The sequence below is a fragment of the Misgurnus anguillicaudatus genome, chromosome 24, assembly GCF_027580225.2.
Source record: "Misgurnus anguillicaudatus chromosome 24, ASM2758022v2, whole genome shotgun sequence".
NCBI classification, from domain to species: Eukaryota; Metazoa; Chordata; class Actinopteri; order Cypriniformes; family Cobitidae; genus Misgurnus; species Misgurnus anguillicaudatus.
Window position 1 is genome coordinate 41,594,547 of NC_073360.2, and position 24,641 is coordinate 41,619,187.

Consider the following 24,641-nt stretch of genomic DNA (forward strand, 5'->3'; position numbering starts at 1 on the left):
CGTACCACGAGATGTTTTTAAAAAGTGGTGGCGACAAAATCAACCTTCCAAAAAAGTAAATCCAATCATTTATTTTATACAACTGTTCAAGTGATCTTCTTTATAATAAAGTCAGTATTTGCACTATTTTACAATAAAATAGTTGTTCATTTTATCATTATTGCACGTTTTTCTATTTTTTTAGTATTATTTTGATTAAATGTATTTAAAGATTAAAATATAGAAAAGGTCAGTTTAGGAGGCAAATAGGGCCTATCCTAGAGGTAAGTTAAGTGGAAAGTTGGTAATGCACTTTTTTTTAAGCGTTTATTGTGTAAAAATATCAGTAATGACCAGGTGAGAAATTAAACATGTGTTTTTTAATTATAAACGACCAAAATACACAGAGAATCTTTTTTTTTTTTAAATTGAGCTGCTACAAAATATAAATAAGGTTGGTCACTTGTTTTTTTATTCAAATTAAGATACTACATGAATTTATAATTCTTGTCCTGCACCGCCACAGGGCGATACTGACTATTATTTGTCCCAATTTCGCAATAAACAAACAGACTACTGTCTGAAATAAACAAACTCTCAAGTGCACCCCACGCTGCTTTCTAGAGGAATTGACAGACGAGTCAATGTCTCTGCGTGGATTATTTTCACCTCATAGATGGTAAAAATCTTTAGTAATCTTTAGGGTTAGGTTTTTTTTTTTTAATGATTCTCAAACAATTATTTTACTCACTGGCGAGGCTACACTCAGATTGACGGTGGGTCCACACAGAAGAGACACTTATTGAGAAAGCAGAAGAAATCACGAATAAATAATTTATTTTTTTAATACTAATTGCTTAAATATGCATCGTTCAGAAAAAAAAAACAACTATTTATAGAAAGTTTATTTTTTTCAATGTGTGTCTAAACCGTGCAAATGTTGACATGCAAGCAATTTAAAACAATCTGAGCGAAAGAAAATGTTAAAGTGAGCTGTTTTCTGTGTGCACGCCGTACAGACTGCTACGCAGACGCACATACATAACGCACGCACGGAGTAGTTACGGGACCCCTCCCCATAAACTTTGACATAATTCGAACAATGATGGCGGACGAACGTGTACCTCGTGTATGGATAGTTGGGAGCTCTATAATTAAAAGGCTGTATGGTCACATTTGTGAGGAGGGGCTCGACAGAAATCTCAGCATTTGCTGCAGGGTTACTTGGGAGGGCAGAGGAGGCAGACTCTGGGAGCAGTTGCTTCCAGTACTGCGGTCTCTCAAGGCCACAGCTCCATCTCCTGATATCCTGGTTATCCACCTCGGTGGAAACAGTCTTTGTCGGGAGGGCCGCAACCGCCTGGATTTCCTTAGGGAAATGAAGACTGACCTGGCCGAAGTCTTCAGAACCTTCCCCAGGACCAGGGTTCTGTTTTCATTTATTCTTCCCCGTCGGAACTGGCGAGGGCAGACTGCTAGGAGCGCATACGGCATCGAACGGAGCCGGCGGTGGATCAACCGTTCTATTGAAAGCTTCTTGGCAGAGAGAAGGATGTGCTGCATTCGCCACGGCAATATCAACCTGGCCCATCTGACCAGGGACGGAACCCACCTGAGCCCAGGCGGCAATGAGCTTTTGCTGCGCAACATCAGAGAAGCTCTGCAGGCAGAACTTCGAAGATGAAGCCATCAAATGTTCACCACACCAACGGCTCTTTTAAGAGCCACCCATTCATTCAAATGAAGCGCATTTTTCCAAGTGTTTTTCCTCATGTTACATAATGTTTTTTAGAACATATAACAAATTTATATCACAAAGAATTATAAGAAATCTTTATACTTTTAATGTAATATATTAAATATATTGCAAGGCTCGCGATTCTTCACGTCAGTGAGTCATTAAATACATAAATCCGCCAATAGAAGCCATGTGTTCACATGGGTGGGAGGTAACATTTTTGTTTAGCATGCAGGAGGGTAAGAGTTCGAATCCACCCTTGTATAGAGTTTTTCGTGACACATTAAAATGTTCATTGTATAACAATAGTTAACATGTACTAATAATAGACAACACTTATACATGGTTTGTTGCAGACCTATGACTGAGGTGTCAATAAATGATAAGAAATCTTATTACTTTTAATGTATTATATTTTATATATATTGAGTCTCGCGATTCTTCACGTCAGTGAGTCATTAAACACATAAATCCGCCAACAGAAGCCATGTGCCCATTCATTTTCATACAATTTATATTTGAATACATTGATGTAATATTTTTATTACTGTCGAGTTATTAATAAAAAAAAAAAAAAGAAGCCATGTGCCCACATGGGTGGGAGGTGACATTTTTGTTTAGCATGCAAGAGAGTACGGGTTCTCATCCACTCTTGGATAGAGTTTTTGGTAACACTTTAAAAAGTTCATTGTATAACATAAGTTAACATTAAAGGAACAGTATGTAAGAAATTTATATCAATTAATTTTAAAATGTCCCTGATATGTCACTAGACATTAAGAAATCATTTTCATTTCAAATACTTTTATCACCGACAACAGTGGTCTGGGCAGGATATTGTCATTTAAAAAGTGGAGTTGCAGTCCTCAACTGATGTTTATGTTGTCATGTCATGTGTATTGGCCACCAGTTTTGTGATTGCAGTACCGGTTTTAGCCACAAGTTTTGTGATTGCAATACCAGTTTTGGCCACAATCCTACATACTGTTCCTTTAACTAATAATACTAGTGGATGCCAAGTGGTATTAAGCCACACCCCTAGCAACCAAATATGAGCACCCTAGCAACGGAATAAACAAATCGTTATATCTCCGCATCAGAAAATCTTAGAGACACGAGGGTTGGACGGTTTGACTCGTGACTTGGAGTGTAATCAGCAGTGGATGCCAATTTTTTCCCTAGCAACCAAATACAGTACCCTAGCAACACTGTAAACAAAGCCTTATATCTCCGCATCAGAACATCGTAGAGACACGGGGGTTGGACCGTTTTACTCGTGACTCAGCATGTAATCACTAGTGGATGCCAATTTTTTCCCTAGCAACCAAAAACAGTACCCTAGCAACAGTGTAAACAAAGCCTTATATCTATGCATCAGAACATCGTAGAGACACGGGGGTTGGACCGTTTTACTTGTGACTCGGCGTGTAATCACTAGTGGATGCCAATTTTTCCTTAGCAACCAAATACAGCACCCTAGCAACAGTGTAAACAAAGCCTTATCTCCGCATCAGAACATCGTAGAGACACGGGGGTTGGACCGTTTGACTTGTGCCTTGGAGTGTAATCACAAGTGGATGCCAATTTTGTCCCTAGCAACCAAATACAGTACCCTAGCAACAGAGTAAACAAAGCCTTATATCTCCGCATCATAACATCGTAGAGACACGGGAGTTGGATCTTTTTACTTTTGATTTGGAGTATAATCATATACTGTCGACCGAAATTTGCCACGGCAAGCACCACTTCACATTTTCTTCAGGAAATGTACCTATCTAGTTATTATTATTATTATTCTTATGTCTGCACGTTTTTTCGGCGCGTAACTCGTCCCGCACGGTTTGCCGTAGTCCCATGAAAGAGGGCTCAAATCGACCGGTTTATTGAAGAGATGGTGGCTATGACTTTTATAAGCGGTCGGGTGCAGAATTTCCGAAAGGGGGGCGAAAAACCACCCGAAAAATCCCATTGACTTAACATTGCGCCCAACTTTGACGGGTCATAGCTCCGCTCGAGGATTTTGTAGAAACATGTGGGTTACAACATTTGAAGAGGGTGGTAGGCTCTGTAAGAACATGGATAACAATGGGGTGTAAGTTGTACCCCTGGGGTGTAAGAGGTGCCCAAAAATGCCCAATGAAAAGTCAATGGGGCAAAATCCCATAGACTTACCATTGCAAAAATTTTGACGGGTCATAGGTACGAGTGAGGATTTTGTAGAAACATGTGGGTTACTAAATTTAAAGAGGGTGGTAGGCTATGTAAGAACATACATGACATTGGGGTTTAAGTTGTACCCCTGGGGTGTAAGAGGCACCCGAAAATTCCCATTGAGGAAACATGCCCATATAAGGGAATAAAACAGTTCCAGATGGGATATCTTTGCTTTACAGTGTCGTAGAGATAAGTGGGTGGGCTCATTTCACTCAGGCATCCAATCAGTCTCTCAGGATCATCCCAGAGCTATTAAGCCACGCCCCTAGCAACCACTTTTGGGCACCCTAGCAACATCTTCCATAGACTGCCATTATAAAATGCCCAGATGGATATCTTTGCACCACAGTGTCATAGAGACATGGGGGTGGGCTCATTTTACTCAGGCATCCAATCAGTCTCTCAGGATCCTTACATAGGTATTAAGCCACGCCCCTAGCAACCACTTTTGAGAACCCTAGCAACATAAAATTCAAACAGTTATATCTCGGCATCCGAACATCGTAGAGACACGGGGGTTGGACCATTTGACTCGTGACTTAGAGTGTAATCATTATGGGATGCCAATTTTTTCCCTAGCAACCAAATACAGTACCCTAGCAACAGAGTAAACAAAGCCTTATATCTCCGCATCAGAACATCGTAGAGACACGGGGTTTGGACCGTTTGACTTGTGACTCGGAGTGTAATCATTATGGGATGCCAATTTTTTCCCTAGCAACCAAATACATTACCCTAGCAACAGAGTAAACAAAGCCTTATATCTCCGCATCAGAACATCGTAGAGACACGGGGGTTGGACCGTTTGACTTGTGACTCGGAGTGTAATCATTATGGGATGCCGATTTTTTCCCTAGCAACCAAATACAGTACCCTAGCAACAGAGTAAACAAAGCCTTATATCTCCGCATCAGAACATCGTAGAGACACGGGGGTTGGACCGTTTAACTCGTGACTCGGAGGTTAATCACTAGTGGATGCCAATTTTTTCCCTAGCAACCAAATACAGTACCCTAGCAACAGAGTAAACAAAGCCTTATATCTCCGCATCAGAACATCGTAGAGACACGGGGGTTGGACCGTTTTACTTGTGACTCGGAGTGTAATCATTATGGGGTGCCAATTTTTTCCCTAGCAACCAAATACATTACCCTAGCAACAGAGTAAACAAAGCCTTATATCTCCGCATCAGAACATCGTAGAGACACGGGGGTTGGACCGTTTGACTCGTGACTCGGAGGGTAATCACTACTGGATGCCATTTTTTTCCCTAGCAACCAAATACAGTACCCTAGCAACAGAGTAAACAAAGCGTTATATCTCCGCATCAGAACATCGTAGAGACACGGGGGTTGGACCGTTTGACTTGTGACTCGGCGGGTAATCACTAGTGGATGCCAATTTTTTCCCTAGCAACCAAATACAGTACCCTAGCAACAGAGTAAACAAAGCCTTATATCTCCGCATCAGAACATTGTACAGACACGGGGGTTGGACCGTTTGACTCGTGACTCGGAGGGTAATCACTAGTGGATGTCAATTTTTTCCCTAGCAACCAAATACAGTACCCTAGCAACCAGATAAACATAGCCTTATATCTCAGCATCAGAACATCGTAGAGGCACGGGAGTTGGATCGTTTTACTTTTGGCTTGGAGTATAATCATATATGTTCCCCAGAAATTTGCCACGGCAAGCACCACTCACATTTTCTTCAGGAAATGTACCTATCTAGTTATTTATAATTATTCTTCTTTTTCTGGACACTTTTTCGGCGCGTAACTCGTCCCGCACGGTTTAACGTAGTCCCACGAAAGAGGGCTCAAATCGACCGGATTATTGAGGAGAGGTGTGCTATGACTTTTATAAGGGATCGGGTGCAGGACTTCTGAAAGGGGGGCGAAAAACCACCCGAAAAATCCCATTGACTTAACATTGCGCCAAACTTTGACGAGTCATAGCTCCGCTCGAGGATTTTGCAGAAACATGTAGGTTACAACATTTGAAGAGGGTGGTAGGCTCTGTAAGAACATGGATCACAATGGGGTGTAAGTTGTACCCCTGGGGTGTAAGAGGTGCCCAAAAATGCCCAATGAAAAGTCAATGGGGCAAAATCCCATAGACTTACCATTGCAAAAATTTTGACGGGTCATAGGTACGAGTGAGGATTTTGTAGAAACATGTGGGTTACTAAATTTGAAGAGGGTGGTAAGCTATTTAAGAACATACATGACATTGGGGTGTAAGTTGTACCCCTGGGGTGTAAGAGGCACCCGAAAATTCCCATTGACTTATAATGGGGCAGGAAACATGCCCATATAAGGGAATAAACAGTTCCAGATGGGATATCTTTGCTTTACAGTGTCGTAGAGATAAGTGGGTGGGCTCATTTCACTCGGGCATCCAATCAGTCCCTCAGGATCAACCCAGAGCTATTAAGCCACGCCCCTAGCAACAATTTTGGGCACCCTAGCAACATCTCCCATAGACTGCCATTATAAAATGCCCAGATGGATATCTTTGCACCACAGTGTCATAGAGACATGGGGGTGGGCTCATTTTACTCAGGCATCCAATCAGTCTCTCATGGTCCTTACATAGGTATTAAGCCACGCCCCTAGCAACCATTTTTGAGCACCCTAGCAACATAAAATTCAAACAGTTATATCTCCGCATCAGAACATCGTAGAGACACGGGGGTTGGACCGTTTGACTCGTGACTCGGAGTGTAATCATTATGGGATGCCAATTTTTTCCCTAGCAACCAAATACAGTACCCTAGCAACAGAGTAAACAAAGGCTTATATCTCCGGACCAGAACATCGTAGAGACACGGGGGTTGGACCGTTTGACTCGTGACTCAGAGTGTAATCATTATGGGATGGCAATTTTTTCCCTAGCAACCAAATACAGTACCCTAGCAACAGAGTAAACAAAGCCTTATATCTCCGCATCAGAACATCGTAGAGACACGGGGGTTGGACCGTTTGACTCGTGACTCAGAGTGTAATCATTATGGGATGGCAATTTTTTCCCTAGCAACCAAATACAGTACCCTAGCAACAGAGTAAACAAAGCCTTATATCTCCGCATCAGAACATCGTAGAGACACGGGGGTTGGACCGTTTGACTCGTGACTCAGAGTGTAATCATTATGGGATGCCAATTTTTTCCCTAGCAACCAAATACAGTACCCTAGCAACAGAGTAAACAAAGCCTTATATCTCCGCTTCAGAACGTCGTAGAGACACAGGGGTTGGGCCGTATGACTAATGACTCGGAGTGTAATCATTATGGGATGCCAATTTTTTCCCTAGCAACCAAATACAGTACCCTAGCAACAGAGTAAACAAAGCCTTATATCTCCGCATCAGAACGTCGTAGAGACACGGGGGTTGGACCGTATTACTAATGACTCGGAGTGTAATCATTATGGGATGCCAATTTTTTCCCTAGCAACCAAATACAGTACCCTAGCAACAGAGTAAACAAAGCCTTATATCTCCGCATCAGAACGTCGTAGAGACACGGGGGTTGGACCGTATGACTAATGATTCGGCGTGTAATCATTATGGGATGCCAATTTTTTCCCTAGCAACCAAATACAGTACCCTAGCAACAGAGTAAACAAAGCCTTATATCTCGGCATCAGAACATTGTAGAGACACAGGGGTTGGACCGTTTGACTCGTGACTCGGTGTGTAATCATTATGGGATGCCAATTTTTTCCCTAGCAACCAAATACAGTACCCTAGCAACAGAGTAAACAAAGCCTTATATCTCCGCATCAGAACATCGTAGAGACACGGGGGTTGGACCGTTTGACTCGTGACTCGGAGTGTAATCATTATGGGATGCCAATTTTTTCCCTAGCAACCAAATACAGTACCCTAGCAACAGAGTAAACAAAGCCTTATATCTCCGCATCAGAACATCGTAGAGACACGGGGGTTGGACCGTTTGACTCGTGACTCAGAGTGTGATCATTATGGGATGCCATTTTTTTCCCTAGCAACCAAATACTGTACCCTAGCAACAGAGTAAACAAAGCCTTATATCTCCGCATCAGAACATCGTAGAGACATGGGGGTTGGATCGTTTTACTCGTAACTGGAAGTTTAATCATATACTGTCCCCAGAAATTTGCCACGGCAAGCACCACTTCACATTTTCTTCAGGAAATGTACCTATCTAGTTATTATTATTATTATTCTTCTGGTCCACACTTTTTCTAACAGTAACTCCTCCTAGAGCTTTCAAGCTACACCCACAAAACTTTACAAAACTTTTAAGACTGGTACGTAGATTTATGCTATATCTTTTCTAACTGATGGGACCTACCGAATTCCTAAACGGGGCGCTCAAACACCCCAAATTTTCCATTGACTTAACATTGCGACAAACTTTGACGGGTCATAGCTGCAAGCGAGAAATTTGTAGAAACTTGTGGGTTACCACATTTGAAGAGGCTGGCAGGCTCTGTAAGAACATACATCACATTGGGGTGTAAGTCTCACCCCTGGGGTGTAAGAGGCACCCAAATTTCCCCATTGACTTATAATGGGGCAAGGAACGTGCCCATATAAGGGAATAAAAGCGTCCCAGATGGAATATCTTCACTTTAGAGTGTCATAGAGACATGGGGGTGGGCTCATTTTACTCAGGCATCCAATCAGTCTCTCTGGATCGTCTCATAGCTGTTAAGCCACGCCCCTAGCAACCATTTTTGGGTACCCTAGCAACATCTCCCATAGACTGCCATTATAAAATGCCCAGATGGATATCTTTGCAGCACAGTGTCACAGAGACATGGGGGTGGGCTCATTTTACTCAGGCATCCAATCAGTCTCTAAGGATTCTTATTGAGGTATTAAGCCACGCCCCTAGCAACCAAATATGAGCACCCTAGCAACATAATAAACAAAGCCTTATATCTCTGGATCCGAACATCATAGAGACATGGGGGTTGGGTCTTTTGGTCATGTTAGCCTTATGCTAGTTTCATGCTAAGTCATACTAGCTTCATGCTAGTTTCATGCTAGCTTCATGCTAATTTCATAATAAATCTTGCTAACTTCATGCTTATTCATGTTAGCATCATGTTAGCTTCATGCAAATTCATGTTAGCATCATGCTAACTTCATGCTAATTCATGTTAGCATCATGCTAGCTTCATGCTAATTTATGTTAGCATCATGCCAGCTTAATGCTAATTCATGTTAGCATCATGTTAGCTTCATGCTAATTAATGTTAGCAACATGCTAACTTCATGCTAATTCATGTTAGCATCATGCTAGCTTCATGCTAATTCACGTTAGCATCATGCTAATTCATGTTAGCATCATGCTAGCTTCATGCTTATTCATGTTAACATCATGTTAGCTTCATGTTAGCATCACGTTAGCTTCATGTTAATTCATGTTAGCATCATGCTAGCTTCATGCTAATTCATGTTAGCATCATGCTACCTTCATGCTAATTCATATTAACATCATGCTAGCTTCATGCTAATTCATGTTAGCATCATGTTAGCTTCATGCTAATTCATATTAGCATCATGCTAGCTTCATGCTAATTCATATTAGCATCATGCTAGCTTCATGCTAATTCATGTTAGCATGATGCTAATTCATGTTAGCATCATGCTAGCTTCATGTTAATTCATGTTAGCATCATGCTAGCTTCATGCTAACTTCGTGCTAATTCATGTTAGCATCATGCTAGCTTCATGCTAATTCATGTTAGCATCATGCTAGCTTCATGCTAATTCATATTAGCATCATGCTAGCTTCATGCTAATTCATGTTAGCATCATGCTAGCTTCATGCTAATTCATGTTAGCATCATGCTAGCTTCATGCTAATTCATGTTAGCATCATGCTAGCTTCATGCTAATTCATGTTAGCATCATGCTAGCTTCATGCTAATTCATGTTAGCATCATGCTAGCTTCATGCTAATTCATGTTAGCATCATGCTAGCTTCATGCTAATTCATGTTAGCATCATGCTAGCTTCATGTTCATTCATGTTAGCATCATGCTAGCTTCATGCTAATTCATGTTAGCATCATGTTAGCTTCATGCTAATTCATGTTAGCATCATGTTAGCTTCATGCTAATTCATGTTAGCATCATGTTAGCTTCATGCTAATTCATGTTAGCATCATGTTAGCTTCATGCTATTTCATGTTAGCATCACGCTATCTTCATGCTAATCATGCTAACTTGATGCTAGCTTCATGTTAACCATGTTAGCTTCATGCTAGCTTCAGGCTAATCATGCTAGCTTCATGCTAAATCAGGCTAGCTTCATACTTAAACATACTAACAGCCAGATAGCCTACTAAACTATACATCTGTCAAACCTTTTTAAACGTACAGGCTACGCTTTGGCAAGCCAACATAAAGTTTGTCAACAAACTTTTCTATCTAGTTATTATTCTTCTTTTTCTGGACACTTTTTTCGGCGCGTAACTCGTCCCGCACGCTTTGACGTAGACCCATGAAAGAAGGCTCAAATCGACCAGCTTATTGAGGAGAGGTGTGCTATGACTTTTATAAGCGATGGGGTGCAGGATTTCCGAAAGGGGGGCGAAAAACCACCCGAAAAATCCCATTGACTTAACATTGCGCCCAACTTTGACGAGTCATAGCTCCGCTCGAGGATTTTGTAGAAACATGTGGGTTACAACATTTGAAGAGGGTGGTAGGCTCTGTAAGAACATGGATCACAATGGGGTGTAAGTTGTACCCCTGGGGTGTAAGAGGTGCCCAAAAGTGCCCCAATGAAAAGTCAATGGGGCAAAATCCCATAGACTTAACATTGCAAAAATTTTGACGGGTCATAGGTCCGAGGGAGGATTTCATAGAAACATGTGGGTTACTAAATTTGAAGAGGGTGCTAGACTCTGTCAGGACGTCCCCCACAATGGGGTGTAAGGTTACCCTAGCAACCGTTTTAGGCACCCTAGCAACATCTCCCATAGACTGCCATTATAAAATGCCCAGATGGATATCTTTGCAGCACAGTGTCATAGAGACATGGGGGTGGGCTCATTTTACTCAGGCATCCAATCAGTCTCTCGGGATCCTTAAAGACTTACTAAGCCACGCCCCTAGCAACCACTTTTGAGCACCTTAGCAACATAAAATTCAAACAGTTATATCTCGGCATCTTAACATCGTAGAGATACGGGGGTTGGACCGTTTTACTTGTGACTAGGGGTGTAACAATTGGGCACATCATTGGCCACTCCCAAGCCACGCCCCTAGCAACCAAATATAAGCACCCTAGCAACCGAATAAACAAAGCCTTATATCTTCGCATCAGAACATCGGAGAGACACGTGGGTTGGACGGTTTGTATTTTTACTCAGAGTTTTATCTCTATGGGATGCCAATTTTTTCCCTAGCAACCAAATACAGTACCCTAGCAACAGAGTAAACAGAGCCTTATATCTCCGCATCAGAACATCTTATAGACACGGCGGATGGACCGTAAGACTTGTCAATCACAGTGTAATCACTATGGGATGCCAATTTTTTCCCTAGCAACCAAATACAGTACCCTAGCAACAGAGTAAACAAAGCCTTATATCTCCGCATCAGAACATCGTAGAGACACGGGGGTTGGACCGTTTGACTCGTGACTAAGAGTGTGATCACTATGGGATGCCATTTTTTTCCCTAGCAACCAAATACAGTACCCTAGCAACAGAGTAAACAAAGCCTTATATCTCCGCATCAGAACATCGTAGAGACACGGGGGTTGGACCGTTTGACTTGTGACTCGGCGGGTAATCACTAGTGGATGCCATTTTTTTCCCTAGCAACCAAATACAGTACCCTAGCAACAGAGTAAAGAAAGCCTTATATCTCCGCATCAGAACATCGTAGAGACACGGGGGTTGGACCGTTTGACTTGTGACTCGGCGGGTAATCAGTAGTGGATGCCATTTTTTCCCTAGCAACCAAATACAGTACCCTAGCAACAGAGTAAACAAAGCCTTATATCTCCGCATCAGAACATCGTAGAGACACGGGGGTTGGACCGTTTGACTCGTGACTCAGAGGGTAATCACCAGTGGATGCCATTTTTCCCCTTAGCAACCAAATAAAGTACCCTAGCAACAGTGTAAACAAAACCTTATATCTCCGTATCAGAACATTGTAGAGACACGGGGGTTGGACCGTTTGACTCGTGACTCAGAGTGTATTCACTAGTGGATGCCAATTATCCCCCTAGCAACCAAATACAGTACCCTAGCAACAGAGTAAACAAAGCCTTATATCTCCGCATCAGAACATCGTAGAGACACGGGGGTTGGACCGTTTGACTTGTGACTCGGCGGGTAATCACTAGTGGATGCCATTTTTTTCCCTAGCAACCAAATACAGTACCCTAGCAACAGAGTAAACAAAGCCTTATATCTCCGCATCAGAACGTCGTAGAGACACGGGGGTTGGACCGTTTGACTCGTGACTCAGAGGGTAATCACCAGTGGATGCCAATTTTCCCCCTAGCAACCAAATAAAGTACCCTAGCAACAGTGTAAACAAAGCCTTATATCTCCGTATCAGAACATTGTAGAGACATGGGGTTTGGACCGTTTGACTCGTGACCCGGAGTGTAATCACTATTGGAGATCAAATTTTTCCCTAGCAACCAAATACAGTACCATAGCAACCGAATAAACAAAGCCTTATATCTCCGCATCAGAACATCGTAGAGACACGGGGGTTGGACCGTTTGACTCATGACTCGGAGGGTAATCACTAGTGGATGCCATTTTTTCCCTAGCAACCAAATACAGTACCCTAGCAACCGGATAAACACAGCCTTATATCTCCGCATCAGAACATCGTTGAAACAGGGGGGTTGGACCGTTTGACTCATGACTCGGAGGGTAATCACTAGTGGATGCCATTTTTTCCCTAGCAACCAAATACAGTACCCTAGCAACCGGATAAACACAGCCTTATATCTCCGCATCAGAACATCGTTGAAACAGGGGGGTTGGACCGTTTGACTTGTGACTCGGAGGGTAATCACTAGTGGATGCCATTTTTTCCCTAGCAACCAAATACAGTACCCTAGCAACAGAGTAAACAAAGCCTTATATCTCCGCATCAGAACATCGTAGAGACACGGGGGTTGGACCGTTTGACTCGTGACTCAGAGTGTAATCACTATGGGATGCCAATTTTTTCCCTAGCAACCAAATACAGTACCCTAGCAACAGAGTAATCAGAGCCTTATATCTCCGCATCAGAACATCGTAGAGACACGGGGGTTGGACCGTTTTACTTTTGGCTTGGAGTATAATCAATATATGGTCTCCAGAATTTTGCCACGGCAAGCACCACTCACATTTTCTTCAGGAAATGTACCTATCTAGTTCTTATTATTCTTTTTCTGGACACTTTTTCGGCGCGTAACTCGTCCCGCACGGTTTGCCGTAGTCCCATGAAAGAGGGCTCAAATTGACCGGATTATTGAGGAGAGGGGTGCTATGACTTTTATAAGCAATCGGGTGCAGGATTTTTGAAAGGGGGGCGAAAAACCACCCGAAAAATCCCATTGACTTAACATTGGGCCTAACTTTGACGGGTCATAGCTCCGCTCGAGGATTTTGTAGAAACATGTGGGTTATAACATTTGAAGAGGGTGGTAGACTCTGTAAGAACATACATCACAATGGGGTGTAAGCTGTACCCCTGGGGTGTAAAAGGCACCCAAAAGTGCCCCATTGACTTATAATGGGGCAGGAAACATGCCCATATAAGGACATAAAAAAGTTCCAGATGGGATATCTTCGCTTTACAATGTCGTAGAGACAAGGGGGTGGGCTCATTTTATTCAGACATCCAATCAGTCTATCAGGATAGTATCAGAGCAATTAAGCCACGCCCCTAGCAACCACTTTTAAGCACCCTAGCAACATAAAATTCAGACAGTTATATCTCGGCATCAGAACATCGTAGAGACACGGGGGTTGGACCGTTTTACTTGTGACTCAGAGTGTAATCAGTGGCCACATCATTGGCCACTCCCAAGCCACGCCCCTAGCAACCAAAATGAGCACCCTAGCAACATAATAAACACAGCCTTATATCTCCGCATCAGAACATCGTAGAGACACAGGGGTTGGACCGTTTTACTTGTGACTCAGAGTGTAATCAGTGGCCACATCATTGGCCACTCCCAAGCCACGCCCCTAGCAACCAAAATGAGCACCCTAGCAACATAATAAACACAGCCTTATATCTCCGCATCAGAACATCGTAGAGACACAGGGGTTGGACCGTTTTACATGTGACTCGGAGTGTAATCAGTGGCCACATCATTGGTCACTCCCAAGCCACGCCCCTAGCAACCAAATACAGTACCCTAGCAACAGAGTAAACAAAGCCTTATATCTCCGCATCAGAACATCGTAGAGACACGGGGTTTGGACCGTTTGACTCATGACTCGAAGGGTAATCACTAGTGGATGCCAATTTTTTCCCTAGCAACCACATACAGTACCCTAGCAACAGAGTAAACAAAGCCTTATATCTCTGCATCAGAACATCGTAGAGACACGGGGTTTGGACCGTTTGACTCGTGACTCGGAGGGTAATCACTAGTGGATGCCAATTTTTTCCCTAGCAACCAAATACTGTACCCTAGCAACAGAGTAAACAAAGCCTAATATCTCTGCATCAGAACATCATAGAGACACGGGGTTTGGACCGTTTGACTCGTGACTCGGAGGGTAATCACTAGTGAATGCCAATTTTTTCCCTAGCAACCAAATACAGTACCCTAGCAACAGAGTAAACAAAGCCTTATATCTCTGCTTCCAAACATCGTAGAGACACAGGGTTTGGACCGTTTGACTCGTGACTCGGAGGGTAATCATTAGTGGATGCCATTTTTCCCCTAGCAACCAAATACAGTACCCTAGCAACAGAGTAAACAAAGCCTTATATCTCCGCATCAGAACATCGTAGAGACACGGGGGTTGGACCGTTTGACTTGTGACTCGGAGGGTAATCACGAGTGGATGCCATTTTTTCCCCTAGCAACCAAATACAGTACCCTAGCAACAGAGTAAACAAAGCCTTATATCTCCGCATCAGAACATCGTAGAGACACGGGAGTTTGATCGTTTTACTTTTGGCTTGGAGTATGATCATATATGTTCCCCAGAATTTTGCCACGGCAAGCACCACTCACATTTTCTTCAGGAAATGTACCTATCTAGTTATTATTATTATTCTTCCAACCAAATTTCCGCAATTAATACGGCTCGAACCGCTTAACTTAGAAACTTCATTCAAACTCTCAAACGTGCGGACTATTCGGGAATACTGTGCTATGACTTTTATAAGCGATCGGAGGTACGGTCTTCGCCCCAGGGGCGAAAAAGCAGCCGAAAAATCCCATTGACTTAACATGGAGACAAACTTTGACGAGTCGTAGCTCAGACCTAGAATTTCACAGAAACTTGTGACTTGCCACATTTGAAGAGGCTGGCAGGCTGTGTAAGAACATACCTCACAATGGGGTGTAAGTTGTACCCCTGGGGTGTAAGAGGCCCCCAAATTTCCCCATAGACTTATAATGGGGCAGGAATCATGCCCATATAAGGAAATAAAAACGTCCCAGATGGGATATCTTTGCAGCGCAGTGTCATAGAGACATGGGGGTGGGCTCATTTTACTCAGGCATCCAATCAGTTCCTTAGGATCCTTATTGAGCTATTAAGCCACGCCCCTAGCAACCATTTTGGGCACCCTAGCAACATTTCCCATAGACTGCCATTATAAAATGCCCAAATGGATATCTTTGCAGCACAGTGTCATAGAGACATGGGGGTGGGCTCATTTTACTCAGGCAACCAATCAGTCTCTCACCATCCTTATTGAGGTATTAAGCCACGCCCCTAGCAACCAAATATGAGCAGCCTAGCAACATAATAAACAAAGCCTTATATCTCTGGATCCGAACATCATAGAGACATGGGGTTGGGTCTTTGGGTAATATTAGCTTCATGCTAGCTTCATGCTAAGTCATACTAGCTTCGTGCTAGTTTCATGCTAGCTTTATGCTAATTTCATAATAAATCTTGGTAACTTAATGCTAAATCATGCTAGCTTCATGTTAAATCTTGTTAGCATCATGCTAATCATGTTAGCTTCATGCTAATCATGCTAGCTTCATGCTAATCATGCTAGCATCATGCTAGCTTCATGCTAATCATGCTAGCATCATGCTAGCTTCATGCTAATCATGCTAGCATCATGCTAGCTTCATGCTAATCATGCTAGCATCATGCTAGCTTCATGCTAATCATGCTAGCATCATGCTAGCTTCATGTTAATCATGCTAGCTTCATGCTAATCATGTTAGCATCATGCTAATCATGCTAGCATCATGCTAATCATGTTAGCATCATGTTAGCTTCATGCTAATCATGCTAGCATCATGCTAGCTTCAATGCTAGTCATGCTAATCATGCTAACATCATGTTAGCTTCATGCTAATCATGTTAGCATCATGCTAACTTCATGCTAATCATGCTAATAATGCTAGCATCATGCTAGCTTCATGTTAATCATGCTAGCATCATGCTAGCTTCATGCTAATCATGCTAGCTTCATGCTAATCATGCTAGCTTCGTGCTAATCATGCTAACATCATGCTAGCTTTATGCTAATCATGCTAGCATCATGCTAGCTTCATGCTAATCATGCTAGCATCATGCTAGCTTCATGCTAATCATTCTTGCATCATGCTAGCTGCATGCTAATCATGCTAGCATTGTGCTAGCTTCATGCTAATCATGCTAGCTTCATGCTAATCATGCTAGCATCATGCTAATCATGTTAGCATCATGCTAGCGTCATGCTAATCATGCTAGCATCATGTTAGCTTCAATGCTAGTCATGCTAATCATGCTAACATCTTGTTAGCTTCATGTTAAATCATGTTAGCTTCATGGTAAATCATGCTAGCTTCATGATAAATCATGCTAGCTTCATGGTAAATTATGCTAACGTCATGCTAAATCATGCTAGCTTCATGATAAATCATGTTTAACTTCATGGTAAATCATACTAATGTCATGGTAAATCCTGCTAGCTTCATGCTAAATCCTGCTAGCTTCATGCTAAATCATGTTAACTCATGCTAGCTTCATATTTCATCATGATAACTTTTTTAAATCATGGTAGCTTCACACTAAAACATGTCAACAGCCAGGTAAACTACTAGACTAAATTTCTTTTACATTTCTGTCAATCAACTTTTTTTGCATTTTCATGCACTGGTAATTCCTTGGGAATTGCATTTCTAGTTGTATACGTTGCATTATTTCATACCATTGGCCGTTATTCGCTGGCCATAAGAAATCGAAATTAGACAAATGACTACGTACACATCACAACACAACACTTGAGTTTAGATGGCAAAAAAAAACATGTAAGAGAAACGAGTGTTTGTTAGCAAGTCTGCTAAATGCTCTTATGATCGTAAGCTAGCTAGACCCATGTTGAAGTTATTTTACTGGTCTAATTATCAACACTGGATGAATGAACAGCATAGTAAAAAAATACACACTACAAGCAAGTAGGGGTGGGCGTAGGGCTGGGCGGTATGAACAAAAATTCATATCCCAGTATTTTTTTTAGGAATCCCGGTATCCGATATATATCCGGTATTTTTTACAAAAAGGATAAAAATGTTACTTGAAAGTCAAAGCCTTTATAATCTTTGTGGCTGAAGTTGTACCATAAAGTTGTAAACACTCCCTAATAAACTATCTATTCCACTTCAAATCAAAACTAAAATTATATACCATGCAGTACCATATAAAAAATCCTCTTTGTTAAAGCCTTTATCTTACCCGAAATGACTGTATGCTCATGTCCTTGATGGGTGGTAAATGTTTGTCATACCAAAGTTGTTTAGCTGGGTTTAGTTAACTTTATATACAGACCAGTGAAGTTCTTAATCATTTCTTTTTTTTTACTTTGTTTTGTGCACATGGGAATTATCATGTAATATGATCTTTAATCTATAATATAATTATAATTATAGAAAAGTGTCCTGCCCATACTATTGAAATTATTATATCCATAAAATTAGAAACACACAATTCTCATTAATATACTGAACTGTCTGTAGCATTAAGATTTATGTTCACAGAATTTACTAAAGTAGTCAATCCTCTTCATTAGAAGGGGTGTCACAGTCCTTTTGTCCTTACAGTGTATTCCAGTCACAAAAATGGACAAAACTTAAAAACATATGATCCAAAATAATTAAGTTTATAGAACAGATGTGGTTCTGGAATCTGATTGGCTGCGTGCAAACTGAAACTATAACGCGCACACATTCAGCACATTTAAAGTGTCTTTGTTTCATTCACACACATCCTCCCTTATTATTTCTTAATAATAATCTCATTAATTCACACTAAGAGCTTCACTGAAGCAGCACAAACATTCGTTACTAATTCTAAAGTGAAGTTTTAAAATTAAATAACGGAGACTTGTTTGTGGCTGTTATAGTGGGCTTTGAATCTGAGGAAAAAGTTCACCACAAAAAATTACTCCTTCGGAGTTTCTGTTTATCTACGTACTTGTCCCGTCGAACTAAAGTATAAACGCAGTATCACTCACCTGATATTGCTATAATAGTGATGATGAGAAATAACTGCAATAGCGTATTAGATAAATAGGTGTTGTGATGGAGCGTCAGACACGTTGTTGGGATGAAAGCACACATATGCAGCGGTAACTTTATTCCAATGATCTCTCTGTAAAAGCAGGTTGAGGAGACATTTTATTTAGTCTTGAACTCGGTTATTACAATCCTCCGAGTGCATTCAGCTGCAGTTATTGAATGTCCACGTTCATGAGGCGCATCCAAGCGTCACAGAGTTTCTGCGTGCTTCTCCATGTCGCGTATTTGCTGTGACGGGCAGGCTCGCGCAGAGCGCGTGTATGCGCGCTTGAGTTGTATTAAACCATATCGATATGAACGGTATGGGCTAATTCCGCATCGCGTCGGGAACCCATATCGATATATCCCCTAAATCCGATATACCGCCCAGCCCTAGGTGGGCGGTATGAGCAAAAATTCATATCAAGGTATTTTTCACTCTTCAGTCGGTATAACGGTATGTCGCCATATGAGATAAAACATTTTGGAGTCACACTGTAGTAAACCTTAATTACAGACAAAATTTGTATTTTTAACCTTATGTTACTAATAAGTGAGGGATTGGACATAGGCATGATTTTTTATCTTTTCCCATTTTTTCCTTTCAAAGCGCCATTGTGTGAATGGGTGGACTCATCTTCTTATGCATATTGACACTAATATGGAAAGTATGAAAATATGGAAATTAGTATGGTCATTTGCTGGTAGGCTATGTGCCTTATTACAATATTTTACGCTACATCCAACAACTTTAAAGCTGTGTGCTGTATATCTTGTGTCTGTTTGATTTATAAATATACAAAGAACAATTTTCTTTTTGTTGTTAATATGAACATCTGATGGGAGATGCCATCTCACTTTAAATTATTATTAATCCCTGACTGCATTAATGAATGCATTAATGAATGCATTTATGAATGCATTTAATTGCATTTAATTTAATTAACCAGCCGATTCAGATTGCCAAAAACACTCCACTCATTCGTTTTTATGCGTAAATATGCACTATGTATTGTTTAATAGCCTCTCTAATTAATAAATCTGCATTAAGAAAACGAAATTTACCACTAAAGGCTGTTTTTAATGTGTTTGGTACGTTGCTTACGTTATCCGCTAAAGCACCCTGAAAGCGCTATTCATTTAACCGTAACTCCTCAACCATTTGCGCTATCAAAAAAAAGGAATGGTTACTAAAAGAAGATAAATTGCACTTTTTGGCAAATTATGGTTTATTACGGTAATTTCTTGCTTTCCGTCATCCAATCGCTTACCTGGAGAGCGCGTGGCGCAGTAGAGAGAGCAGATCTGAGTGAAAAGGGAATAACACCGTTAAACGCCTTTTTAAACATGCAGCCAATAACCCGTTCAAATCCGGAATATTAGCAATAACCCGGTCGGGCACGTCCATGTAAACACCGGCAAAAACCCGAATATGCTCATATTCCTGTTTTTAAAATCCCGAATATTACCCCTGGTTTACCTCTTTTCTAACCCGAAATTTTGGTCATGTAAACGCGCATCGGGATATTCCCATCAAAAGGAACATTGATTTGTGTACTGCGCATGTTCTATTCGCAAGGAATCTTGGTCTTTTGAGTAGAGGAACTTCTTGTATGCGCCAAAAACCCCGCAGGGAGTAGCATGGCGAGAGAGATGTGCCACGCTTTTAGAGCGAGGAGGAAACCAATTGCAACAACCGCGTTTTTCACGTTCAATTAATATAGCTATAGCTATTCTTGTTTTTCAAAGCATACATGTATAATAAAGGCCAAATATTGTCAATAGTTATGAGAGTAACTTGTTTTTTTTGTGTGAATTTGAATTCAAAATGTAATAGCTACTATGGTATTCATATTTCGTAAAATACAGTGAATGTGTGAAAAAGTTAAAGATGACAGAATAACTGTAGCGTTGTCTGCATCTTGATGCAGTTTCTAAGATTAAAATTAGCCTACTTCAATTTAACTGATCAACACAAATACAAAGCGGCATAATATAACTGATTGCTTACCAGCATTAAAACCACTTAAAATAAAAACCTTAGGTTTTTTCTTTGTATACAGCGTCCGCTCCGTGGATAAGGATGTTGCAATAACACCGGTGGCTTTATTATTAACTGACTGAATACCTGACATTTAGATATGAAAGTTTATCATCAACAGTACCTGCGTGAAACATTATTAACATTGGTGATCATCTGCCGACTCGACTGTTTCTGCACGTCCTCAGTCCGCTTAATTAACGGCTTTTCGTTCTATCCGCGTGAGGCAAACATTTTTGTTCTGTACTTTTTTACTTGCATGTATTTCTACATATTTTCGGCCAAGTAACACTCAGGATATAATGTAAGTTATTATAGATAGCATATAAGCTTGTTCTGAAAGGATGACAATTATAAAAATTATCCATCCAGCTTAATTTAGCCAAAATAATGATTTATTCGTTTTCATACTTTATAGAAGTTAATTTATCTACTAATATATTATTGAAAATGCCATAAATAAATATTCATTGCCTTCTGAAAAGCTATTGCATTCGTTTTGTACATTTATAGGTGCATAAATACTGTCTAATTTTAATTTCTTTAAGACACGGTTGTGTTCTCTATTTACCGATGCTCTGTAAGTTTGCACTTAAAAACCTTCTTGTTAGAAAATTGTTCTTCAATTAATCTTTTTCTCAAAAAAGGAAAGACGTGTAACTTAGCCTACCCTGCTTCTACATCGGTGCAGCTTGTTCTGGATTTAAATAATAATTTTATTTTAGTAAATGAAGGCGGTAAAACCGCATAGCGCACTAGTGAGCCACGCAAAATCACTGCATTTACCTTTTAATCACAGTTTACATCAGGATATTGCCAATTCCATGTATACAGGGGTAACTCTCTCTGATCACGCATGTAAACGGGTTATTCCGAATGTTTCAGAAACCCGAAACCCGACCTTAACCTGACCATAACCCGAATATTTACAGCATGTAAACGTAGTCAGTGAGGTAAAAAAGCCTCCTAAATGTATAACACTGTTGACGCGCTGTTGGTGCCTTGGGACTTGACAATCCGACTGTTTAAGTTGATTTTCAATAAAGCAGTGTTGATTTTGTTCGCTTCTGGGTCCTGTTATGTTTCAGAACCTGGTAATGCTTAGGTAAGCCACGGGCTTGTTTCTCGCCAAACTCGCTGTATACACCTGAAATATAGTCTTTGGCAGGATTTGCGTGCACTATTATGTGCATCCTCTTAAAAAAATGATGATTAAGAATGGATTGAAGTGCGATCGGAGCTTTTCGTTTTGCGTTTCTGTGGACAACCCTGATAAGTGCAAAAATAGAATTTAAAATATGTAACGCCGGTATAAACGGTTTTGCGAAATGAAATCCATATCATGGCGTGACACAATACCGGTAATTACTATCATACCGGTTTATTGCCCACCCCTACGCAAGCGCAACCACATACAACATAGACCGCAAACAAATTTACAAATAAGAGATTTACGTACTTGTCCATCAACAAGATCGCCAGATCAGCATCCCTTTTGCATCCAGTGCTGTCTATTAGCTCACGCCACCGAGTAAAAACCTGACCGAGTTAGGAACCGGACAAGAGTCCCACTCGGTCAGGGTTTTACTCAATTCTCTTTTTCGCTTTCTACTCTCTTCCGAACGGGTTTTCTTAGCTGTTTCCCTCATCGAGCATCACGTCTCAAATGCGCGCGTGCAGTTGTTGTTATAGGCTTGTTTCACTTCATGCAGCGCTGCAGGAACCGACAGCCGGATGACGTCAAAGTACCGTCTCGGATCATTCTCGCGGTACTTTTACGTCATCCGACTGCCGGTTCGCGAGATTTGTCAGGGGCGGATCTCTCAAGCTTGCATTGGTGGTTTTGCTAGCGGCGTTCTACCCGAGCTTCAACAAGAGGATGATTCGCCATACTATGACTTCGTTTACCATCGAAATGACTTTGAAGCTGTTATTTTAAGGTAAAATAACTGCATAGTGTGTCTTTAAAAGTATGTTACCATTTTTTTTTACAGCTTGTTGAACTTCGTTCATTCCCAGGTGAAAAAGTACTACACTTCCATAGTGTACTTAAAGTGCTTTATTTTCGCACAATAATTTTGTACTTAATATACTAAAAATAATTTTCTTAAGACTATCTAAGTGTACTTTACTGTGCTATTTGAGACACCATGAATATGAACTAAAATGCACTTTTAACATACTCTGTATTAAAATGTATTTAGTTAACACTTGTGTTAAACTTGAACTCAACTTTCATACAAAGATGGGTTTAAGTTTACTCCAAGTGGTAAGTAAATACATTTTTTAAATACATTTAAGCACATTTTAGTTCATATTTATGGTGTCTCAAAAGAGCACAGTTCGTCTCTACAAAAGTGTTCTCGTCACTTCATAATATTATTATTGAACGACTAATGGACCTTTTTGCCGATGTCCTTTAGGAAAGGACTGTGAAACTAACTAAAGTCAGACAGAATGGGACAGACAGAAGCCTCCTGAATTTAATCAAAAATATCTAAAAATGTGTTCTGAAAACAATCGGAGCACTAGGGGGTTAAGGACGACACAGGAGTAAGTGATTTTGGGGTGAACTAACCCTTTAAGCCTACATGCCTATTCCTTAATAAGTATGAAGATATCATTTAACATTTTAGTACTTACACTTTTTGGTTTTTTAATTAGTGAATTTGTGGCTGAAACCCCAAAAAAGGTCCTCACATGAAAGTTAAAAACACAACAATAATTAAGGAGACATACCTGATGGAATAAAATCATCATCTTCCTCAGTGCGATCTTCCTCTTCTGTGGGTTCAGTTTTGATTTCTGTGGGTTCAGTTTTGATTTCTGTGGGTTCAGTTTTGATTTCTGTGGGTTCAGTTTTGATTTCTGTGGGTTCAGTTTTGATTTCTGTGGGTTCAGTTTTGATTTCTGTGGGTTCAGTTTTGATTTCTGTGGGTTCAGTTTTGATTTCTGTGGGTTCAGTTTTGATTTCTGTGGGTTCAGTTTTAATCTTCATCATGAGGTTCGTGCAGTCGATGAGTTTAACTGAACACATCTTCAGTTTGGTCTGCAGGATCTGCTGCTGTTCTCCAGCGTTACAGACAGAATCCAGAGACTCTGTGGAGGTTTGATCCTCCTGTAAGCTCTGTTTACTGTCACACACTGTAGTGTCCTGAGTGTCTGTGAGCTTTGACTCAGTATAACAGAGTAAAGTCAGGCTGAGATCGGAGTTATGTGTGTGTCTGGATTTCTCTTCAGAGAGTTTAGAGTCCAGCAGTGGCTGTGGTGTGCGGCTCTGATCTCTGCTCATCCACACTGAATCCAGACTCCCATCATCAGTCACATACACTGAAGATTCACAACAATCCACATCCTGACAACACACACAGACAGTAAGACTAGAAATTATTTAATGTTGTATGATACATGTAAATGATGTTTAAGCTATACAAACCTCTCGATTCATTGATAAATCGCCTCTTGACCTCAGTCTCCAGTAACGCCACCTCTTTCTTCAGCTGAGAGATTTCTGTGATGAAATCATCAGTATATCCAGCATGGACAGATCAGTTCCTACTCAATGTCTCAACACTAAAATACACAGATATAAGAGACTGTTTACACTCAATGAAACACGCAAGAGAGAAAACACTGAGGATACACAACACATCACACGCGCGCTCTCTTTCTTTCTTTCTTTAGTGAGTTTATCTGCGGACTAAAGAGCTGCAGCGCCTCCTGCTGTACTGGAGAGAGAAGACGGGAAATTAAATGCTGAAGAATAATGTCAAAACACCAAGCTTTTAAAGTCATATAGATAAGTACATCGTAGGACAAAGAGATTATGATCAGATTAAAAATACAAACACAAAAGTTTTTACAACGTTGTATTTTCATTGTAAATAAATAATGTTGCAGTACAACATTTTAAAAACGTTTTAAAAACCACACCCTAAATATTAACAAAAAGGATG

The 24,641-nt window shown here is 40.8% G+C and overlaps 1 protein-coding gene across 1 annotated transcript in view; it reads right to left on the minus strand.

Moving 5' to 3' along the window:
- LOC129437104 (uncharacterized) overlaps positions 1–24,360 on the minus strand; it is an 86,451-nt gene extending 62,091 nt beyond the window's left edge. The window contains exons 1-2 of the mRNA XM_055195262.2: positions 24,122–24,360; positions 23,425–24,040 (exon numbers count right to left, since the gene is read on the minus strand). Of these exons, the coding sequence (XP_055051237.2) occupies positions 23,425–24,040; positions 24,122–24,133 (628 nt within the window). The 5' untranslated portion in view covers positions 24,134–24,360. The remainder of the gene's footprint in view (positions 1–23,424; positions 24,041–24,121) is intronic.
- Positions 24,361–24,641: the final 281 nt, after the last annotated feature.